Source organism: Tamandua tetradactyla, chromosome 13 (assembly GCF_023851605.1).
Source record: "Tamandua tetradactyla isolate mTamTet1 chromosome 13, mTamTet1.pri, whole genome shotgun sequence".
Lineage (NCBI taxonomy): Eukaryota > Metazoa > Chordata > Mammalia > Pilosa > Myrmecophagidae > Tamandua > Tamandua tetradactyla.
This window is the reverse complement of record NC_135339.1, coordinates 94,868,922-94,878,015: the sequence shown is the minus strand read 5'-3', so window position 1 is coordinate 94,878,015 and position 9,094 is coordinate 94,868,922. Positions and strand designations below refer to the sequence as shown.

Sequence of the window (9,094 nt, the reverse complement as noted above, 5' to 3'; positions counted from 1 at the left end):
CTCGGATCCCCGGACCCCGGGCTGGTCGGGGCAGTGGCTCTGCGCCCGGGCTCCACTCCTCCAACTGGGCCGCGCCGAGGAGGACCCACGGCGGCAGAGCGCGGGGTCAGCGCCGCCCAGCGGCGGTCGGAGCAGGCCCCCCGCGTCCCGGGGCCAGCAGGGAGCCCCACGCCGCGCTCGCGAGCCAGGACCCGGCGCATCGGTTTCCCGCCGCCCCGACCCACGGCCCAAGCCCGAGTGCGGCCTTGCGCAGCGGAAAGCCCGAGCAGAAGCCGAAGCCTCCCCGGGGTCCGTCCCGGCGGCGGGAGCGCGCGGGGCTGCGACGACCCTGGGGGAGCCCCCGAGTTCACGACACTCGGCCGAGTCCCTGAGAAAATCCCCGCCGCCAGGGCCGAGTCCTTCCCGGGACCCTGCGCTATCGGGAGCAGCAGGAGGCCCGGGAATGGGGGGCCCTCACCTTTCCTCCCTCGTCGCCGGTGGGTGCAGCGGTTCCTGTGCCGGCGAGGCTGGGGGCGACCGTGGGCGGTGGCCCCCGCCCCGCCCCGGATCCCACCCCAGGTCCCACCCCTTCCCCGCCGGCTCCGCCCCTCCCGCCCGGCGCTGGCTGTCAGCGGGGCGGGCTCGGCTGCCGGGGAGAGCGCGAGGCTCCCGGCGCACGGCGGGCGCTGCCCGGCCCCGCTCCCTGCCTCCCTCCTGCACGCCTCCGCCCGCTCCGGGCCATGCACCCGGCTCCCGCCGCCGCGCGCTCCCTGGCCCGGCCATGAGGAGCGGCGCGGAGCGCAGAGGCAGCAGCGCCGCGGCGCCCCCGGGCTCGCCGCCCCCCGGCCCGCAGCCCGCCGCCGGCCAGCCCCGGGCACGCGAACCGGGCGAGGCCCGCGCGCCGCCGCGCCCCTTGTTTCAGTGGAGCAAGTGGAAGAAGAGGATGAGCTCGTCCATGTCGGCGGCCTCGGCGCGGAGGCCGGTGTTTGACGACAAGGAGGATGGTGAGTGCGCGCCGGGGCCTCGGCGGCGGGAACTCGGGCCGCGCTCCGGACGGCCGCGCCACCCCGCGGGCTGTCGCCCGAACTGCGCTGCGTCCGCCCCGGGGCCGCGGGACCCGCCCGCGCTGGGGTCCGCCCGGCCGGCTGCTGGGGGCCGCGGGCAGGTGGGGTCGGCCGGGATCGCGCGGCTCCTCTGCGGTGCTCGGGGACCCGCGTCCCGGACGTCTCGGTTTCCGAGGAAACCCGCGGCCGACCGTGTCTGCCGTCCCCACGCGGTCCCCAGAGCCGCCAGCCGGGGAGGCGCGGCGCGGAGCAGACTCGGACCAGCACGCGGAATGAGGGTCCGCGAGTGGGTGCCGCCCGCTTGGGGAGACGCTAGGCTTTGTTTTTCCTTTTAGGGGCGGTGTGCCGGCTCCTCCCTGCTCTGCGATGCCGGGAGGCGCCCACCCGCGGTGTGCCGACTTTCGGGAGGGACGTGCCTCCACCACAGGTGGGCGGGTGCGGCCCTGCCCATCCCCCCACCCCACCGCCCAGTGCTCCAGCCTCCCCGGGGAACGCAGCCGGTGCCCGCGGCCTGCCCAGCCTTAACGCTGGAACGCGCGCTGCAGGTGCTTCGGACGTGGTTCTCCCGCAGGTGAAGTTGTCACCCCGAGGCTGGGTGTCTATCCCTGGCCCGGCCTGAGCTGGGCGCCGCGAAAAGTCGGGAAGCGCCGGTGGCAAGCAGCAGGAGCACCTGGGGCCCAGGCGGGCACCCGGGGACTTTGGTTTGGGACACGAGGAAGTAGCTGTGCCATGTTAGCCTTTGGGGTGTTGTGGTAAATGCATATGCGAGCTCGCAGCTCTTTTCCCCACATTCCAGGCAGACAATTTAAATGGTACTATGATGACATTTGATAAATGTTTCTTTTGACATTTTCTTAAAATAGTTGAAATATGCAGTTTTCGTTTGTAGGCAGCCTGCAGGGGGATGATGGACCTTTTATAATTTTGGAGCACAGAGGTATGATGGATGTTTTATAATTTTGGCTCCGTGGAAGAGCCTGGGCTATTTATTTCTAATGAATAGTTGGAGCATTACAGGAAATCACGAGGGGCTGAGGTCCGCTGGGGGAGCTGCGGGGCACTGGGCAGCAGAGGGGCCCGCGTGTGGTCAGGGCCTGGCACTGCGGTCTGGACTTCCCGACAGCAGAACTCACTGCTAGGCTTTTCCCACCTGTTAAATGTTTATTATCGCTACAGCATAAAAAGGCTGGAGCAAATGATGAGTTAGTTGGAAAACCATTTGCATGCAGTCTTGGGCTGCAGAATGAGGAAACATCTGAGACGTATTCCCACTGGAAGCCCATGCTGGTGCCAGCTGAATGCTTGTCTCTCCTTGCACTGTGCTCTGCGGCGCCACTGTGGACTCAGGGGCACTGACAAGGTGGACGCTGCTTTCAGCTGCTTTAGTTTTCCTTTCGGCTTTGTGAGGAAGCCGTGGCCTCCTTGCTTCTAGGTGCTGCCCTCAGAATTCAGGGGGCATTTGAAAGGCCGCCCTTCCCTGCTGGCGTGGTGTCCCGGACTTGTGGCCGTTTTTAGACTTTGCCGACAGGTGTCTGTTCTTTATAGAATGTGGTCACCCCTGCTCACCCCTGCCTGGGCAGGGTGGCCCGTCCCTAAACCGGGCACATGGCGGGGACTTAATGGGGCTTTGCTGTGTGAGCCAGGCGGCCAGGGCTGGCCCCAGGCCCCATGGCCCGGGTGTTCTCTGGGGCGCCGGCCCCTCCACCCCGCTTGTGCAGGTCACACCGCTGGGCACCTGCGGCTCCGGCCTCAGCGTCCCTGCAGTTTTGCAGGAGGAGCGGTCCCCAGCTCAGAGGGTGACAGCTGTGAGGGCTGCTGGGGTGGGAAGGGTGGTGTTGGAAAGGAGGGAAGGGAATGGGCCCTGAGACCCTCAGCCCCTTTCAGGTCAGCCGTGCGCAGCCCCTCCCGAGTGGGGCCCCTTTCCCTTCTCATCCTGCTGCGGGGCAGGTTTAAGGGGTGACCGTGTTCAGCTGGGGACTTGCATTGACTGGAACTGCACGGTTGCTATGGCGATGTGAGACCTTCTGATGAATTTTTTAGATTCAAACACCCAATTAATATATCAAATTGGGTATGCAGAGAAGAGGGAAAGAAAATGAGAGGGCAATTTAACAAAGTGCCAGGTAAATTTCAACGAGAAAACCGTAATTGTGACATAAAAGATCCTAAATACCCTCAGTTCCCGTTAGTCCTTCGGGAGCCTAGAGCCTCTCCGTGTTCAGGGAGTGGGCAGGGTGGGGGCAGGCCCCGAAGGCTCAGCGCCTCCTCCTCCTCCGCCTCCTCCTCCAGAGCCAGGCCCCCTCCTCGTCCCCGCCTGCCGCCCCGTCGCTGCCTTCCGCGGGGAAGCAGACCTGAGGCTTGGACTGGCGGGAGTCCAGGCCCCGCCCTGGGGCCGTGGGGGCCGGGCTGCCCTCTTGGGGCTGGGGGCCCATGTGGAGCAGGGGCTAAGGCAGCTGCGGGGGAAGGGGAGCAGCGCTGTGCGTCCGAGCAGCTCTGTCATGTGCTGCCACCACCTCAGGGGATCCTGGTTGCTCTTGGGGGCCTGTTGCTGTGCCCTAAAACCGAATGTGGTCCCACTCACTGAGCCCCTGCCGCACTTGCCCCGAGACCTGATGGGGCAGGTGCGGGAGATACTGCCAGACCCGCATTATGTTTTCTCAAGTTAAAAAGCCTTCGGCTATTTCCTAATTTTAAAAGCTTCAAAATGTATGAATTTTTTTTTTTAAATTTACTTCCCTGATATTTTCCTAAAAAACACAGATACTGTGATTTCAGCAGCCTGAGCTCTGCTTGGGGACCGCCTCATGGCTTCCAGCCCTTTTCTGGGAATGTATCACACTTCCAACCCATAGAAACACAAGCTTTTTATTTTTTTTAACTAAAATGGGTTCATGCCCTATATTCCGTTGTGCTGTCACCTGCTCTTTCATTTAACAGTATGTCGCTGTCCTTTGATATATGTCCAAAGCATAAAGAAGCAGTTCTCAGCCCTGGCTGTGCAGTCTGGCCATGCTTCACAGACCCAGGGGCCTGCTCCCTGCTCCCAGACACTGGGGCTGAGCTGTCAGGGTGGGGGGGACTGGGGAGGGATGGGACTTGTGTGTCAAGATGTCCTTAAGGCGCCCGGCTGACATCGAGGTGCAGGCAGGGTTGAGGCCACCCTTTACGGCCTTCCTCGGTAGGACCTTCTTTACTTAGTTTCCCGTTCTAGGATGTTTTGTAAATATTTTGAACAATTCCCCAACGACTGCCTTGCTCATTCATCTCCATGCACTCGACATCATTTCCTAAGGTAAAGTCCTAGACTGACAGCGCCAGGTCAAGAGGCATGTGTGTCGCCTACCGGATATGCATGCCCAGTTCCCTTAGGGCGCAGCGTCTTCTAGGAACCAGGCGCTGGCCGTGGTGCTGTCCTGGGACAACTGGACAGAGGGGACAGTGGGGGACAGTGGCAGGACAGCGAGCAAGGAAACGCATGAGCAGATAAACTGCATAGCGGGAGGCCTGGGGCGGGGGGTATCCAGGAGACCTGCTTTAAAGTGAGTGCTCTAGGAATGCATGCAAGCTCTTCTCCCCTGAATCCTCACCACCTTGGGGTATTTGAAATGTTTTCATTTTTCTTTCTTTGTTTTTGCCATCCAAGAGATGAAATAATTGCATTAATACTTTGAGTTCCTTTGGTTAGTCCTGAGGTTAGTAATCTCTTACTTTTTATGTTTGGGACATTTGCATTTCTTCTTTTGTGCATTGTTGGCTGGTCCCCTTTACGAATGTTTCACTAGAATGCTGTAGTCCTGTTTTTTTTTGACGACTGTTCTTATATATAAAAGCTTAATCTTCAATGGCCCCTCATCCTGTTTTTTTTCCATTTATCTTTTTTTTTTTTTAAAGGAAAGACAGAGAGAAGGAAGGAAGGATAGAAGGAAGGAAGGAAGGAAGAAAGGGAAACATCTTTAAACATTTTCTGGTTTTATTGTATTCTGTTTCTCCGTTTTTGTTACATGGGCTGGGGCCGGGAATCGAACCGAGGTCCTCCGGCATAGCAGGCAAGCACTTTGCCCGCTGAGCCACCGCGGCCCGCCTCCATTTATCTTTTGACGTTGGTAGTTTCTCTGTGCGGACGTGCTGGATTTCTGTGTGGTCAGACCCACCACTATCTCCCTTTGTGACAACTTCCTGCCTTGAAGTCATCTCTCGAAAGTCCTGCCCAGGCACACGTGGTAGTGACTCAGTGTGTAAGCCTGCCTTTATGCACGCTTCTTGTGCTTCTGTGTTCTGTTTTTTTATATTGAAAATTTTAATCCTATTGGAATCGAACTTGGCAGAGGAGACGAAAAGCGTTCCTGCCGTGAGCTCTGTGCTTGAAGTTGAGGCACCTTGGGATGTTCCCGGTTTTAGAACGTGTCCTTTATCGCACGTTGGTTGTTGTGTTTGAGCCGTGTGGGCCTTTTCCCCATCATTTCCACACTGGTAAGTGCTGGAGTAAAGGAGACCGTACTTTGAAAAATGTTCGGTTTGCGCACAGTGTCGGTACGAAGGCACTCTTAGCTCCCGCAGTGTCTGGGTTGGTTTCCTCGGGTTTTCTGGTAGCTAGGTGTGTCACCTGCCAAGAATGACTCTTCTGTTACCTGATGAGGCTTGCACACTTCTCCTATCATGCTGCCCATACTTACTGGGCGAGGGTGGCGGTGCTGAGGGTAGGTGCTGAGGCCTCTGGTGACCACCCGTGCTTGTTGGGGTGCACGGGGTGAGCCTCCCCGGTTTCCAGTCCTGATCAGGTCAGGTGTGGGCTCGGGTCTTAGCGTGCGCCCTTTTCTCCGCCTCCTCCTGGGCCTGAAGGAGGAAGTGATGAGAGGGGAGGGGGTTGCCCTCTCCGTGACCCAGCTTTGGGCTGATGGTGAGTCACCCGCCCCCCCACCTCATGAGGGGCTTTGGGGGCCAGAGGCCTGTGGGCAGCTGGTCATGAGCAGGCCAGAGGCAGTGCTGGGGGGCAGGGTTTGGCCTCCCACGGGTGGGAAGGCACATGCTCCCTTTGAAAGCCCCTTGGCCTATCATTCCTGAGGTCCCTGGATCCCGTGGCCGGCCCAGTGTCCTGGGACAGGGGCCTTTGGGCAGCCGCTGAGCTCAGTGCATTTCTCTCCTGTGGCTGAGGTTGGGTCTAGAATGGACTTGGGACCTAGTACTGTAGGTTTTTATGTAACAAATGTCAGCTCTGCCATGTCTACCCATCTGCTTGTGCATTTTAAAGTGCTAAAAATAAGCTGGCTTTGCTTTAAAAAATTTAACCACCCAGCTTTCCAGTTGAAAAATAATGTGAGAAAGCATTGGGGGTAATTTTTTCCAGGCTTCTCTCTGAGGTCGAAGCTGTGGAGACTCAAGATGGCCTGAGGGAGGCAGCGCCTGGAGAAGCATTAGGAGCAGAAGCAGCAAGGCTCTGGGCGGCTTCCTAAGCCCTGCAGCCCTGGAATCACCCTGGGAATTTGTGAAAATGCAGATGTTGACCGGTGGCCTGGGGTGGCCTGAGAGTGTGCATTTCTATCCGCCAGCGCAGCTGGTCCAGGCAGGCCGCGAGTCCAAGGGCTCGGCGTGAGGGTAGCAGGCCAGCCCCTCTCCCCAGCTCCCTAGACAGGGGGCTTCGGACAGCAGAAATATGGCCCCTCCCAGCCTGGAGGCAGGGGCCCTTCTTGCCCTCAAGCTGCCATGACACCAGGCTCCATCTGCAGCTCTCTGGTCACTGTCTCTATTTGTCCATGTGTCTGTCTGTCTGTCTCCTCTTCTAAGGACACCAGTCCCAGTGGGTTAGGGCCACTCTGCTGCCGTGTGGCCTCATCTGAACTTGGCATCTACATGGACCCCATTTCCAAAGAAGGTGGCGTGTCCAGGCACCGGGGTTAGGATGCCAGCATATCTTTTGGGGATGCATGTCCACCTAACAGCAGATGCGTCCTAGTGAGGCCAGGAAGCCCATGGGCACCGGCTCCTTTGCGCTACCCCTGGCGTCAACAGGGACAGCTTCTGTGCCACCCACCCAGGCTCCCTGCCGAGGGAGGGGCCTTGGCTGGGGAGAGCTCAGACTCCTGTCTGGTGTTTGCAGGGAAGCTGGCACTTGCTGCAAGTTCGCCAGTTACTGCGCTGGTGCCAGGACTTGTCAGCAGTGGTGCGTCTTCCAGTTTTGTTTCGTTTGATTTGGTCCTCTGTGGCTTCAACTTGTGACCAGGATTCTGTGTCCTGCGTCCTCACTTAACTCGCTTGCACCCGCTTCTCCTAGCTGAGCTGGGATTCAGCCTCTTTCTCTGGCTCCCGTCCCAGTGCTGCCAGCTCAGGCTGCTGCAGGAATGTTTTGGGTGTTTCCTTTGTCTCAGGTTAGGCCAGACTGCCCAGAGCTGGCTCTAGGAGGGGCTTGTGTGGGGGTCTCAGAACTCGCCTTCCAGCTGGCCTGTGCTGAGAGCGTGATGGGGGAGTGGGGTGGGGAGGGGGCTCTGCACATTGGGCAGGACCCACCCAGGGCTTTACGGAGCCCCCTGGGTTTTGTTCCTTGGGGCCCGCTTTCCGTCCTTGCTCTGCTTATCGGGAAGCTCGGGGTGACTTTGGCATTCACCTGTAGTGAGCCACCAGGCCTGCACCAGGTGTCCTTTTCCTTCTGGACTTCAGCTGTGCGGAGCTGCGCTTCTTTGTACCGTGCTCCCTGTGCCGCCTCTGCATAATGGTGGAGGAAATCAAGTTTGCTCATTCCACTTCTTGCTGAATAGACCATGGGTTTCACGTCTGTTCTCCCAGATGTGGGCAGGTGGGCTCTGCCCAGCCCCTTTTCTTAGCCATGCTGTGGGGGTGGGCATGGTTGCCCCTGGGGGCTATCAGAGCTGGGGCCCCTCTGGAGTGGGTGGGCACTGCCAGCTGCTGTGGAGGAGCAGCTCCAGGGCCTTTAGGGCAGGTCTGGGCTGGACAGCTGGGCGGGGTGACCCCAGGTTCGCCCTGGGCTGCGGGCTGAGCACAGACGCCCCGTCGCCCGGGCCTCAGGCTGCTGGGCATCCCTGCCACTGTGTCTGTGAGATGCCCCCAAGGGCCTTGTGGCTGTCATTCAGGACTGCCCGCCCTGCCCACCTGCGTCACCTGAGGAGGGAGGCGGGGAGCTCAGGGGCCCGGCTGCACAGAGCAGCTCACCCTCCGACCTCTGGGCCCTGGAGGCTTGCAGGATGCCTGGGTCAGTCATGGCTCTGCCTCTGGGCTTGGGGATTTGTTTCAGGGGGTGGGTGGGGCTATTTCTACACACCTGGGCCACATGGCCTGTGCTTCTCCATGACCGGGGGGGTCACAGCAGGAGGCAGTGCGTGTTGGGAGGTGAGGGCTGTGGGGGGACCCAGGGAATGAGAGCTGGCCCACCTTCCAGGCCTTTCTGACCCCAGGTCTGGGACCGCCCTGCCCTCTTGCCTGCTCCCCGAGTCCCATGCCTCGTCTGGTGGTCTCCACTGCAGCTGGCTGCCACTCTCCCGGGCCATGGAGCCCGCAGGCCCCAGTGCCAACCCCGTGGTCTGGTCCTGTGGTCTGGCATGTGACTGCACGTGGGCTCGGTGGCCCCCAGTGTGCCTGCCGTCCACCTCATGGCCGGGGGTCTGGCCCACCTGGGCCCCCCTCACGCCCTGTTGAAGGCTTTTTTTAAAAGTTTTAATTTTATTATTATTATTACTATTATTAGCATTTTATTGTGTTTATATTATATATAACATACATACAAAAAAGCAATAAATTTCTGAGTACATTGTGATAATTAGTTGTGGAACAGATTTCAGAGTTTGGGATGGGTTACAGTTCCTCCATTTCAGATTTTTATTTCTGGCTACTCTGAGACACTCGAGACTAAAAGGAATATCAATATAATGATTCAGCAGTCATGTTCATTTGTAAAGCCCATCTTCTCTGTTATAACTCCTCTTCATCCCAGTGTTTGGGGTTATTTGGGCTATGTCCATTCTAACTTTTTCATGTTGGAAGGGTCTGTCACTAATATGGGGTAGGGGGATGGAACTGGCTGATGTTCGGGAGAGGCTGGGCCC

General features: G+C 59.1%; 1 protein-coding gene across 1 annotated transcript in view; it reads left to right on the top strand.

The window, feature by feature from the left end:
• The first annotated feature begins 760 nt into the window (after window positions 1-760).
• STK32C (serine/threonine kinase 32C) overlaps window positions 761-9,094 on the top strand; it is a 69,263-nt gene continuing 60,929 nt past the window's right edge. Inside the window, exon 1 of the mRNA XM_077124441.1 lies at window positions 761-983. Coding sequence (XP_076980556.1) covers window positions 761-983 — 223 coding nt within the window. The remainder of the gene's footprint in view (window positions 984-9,094) is intronic.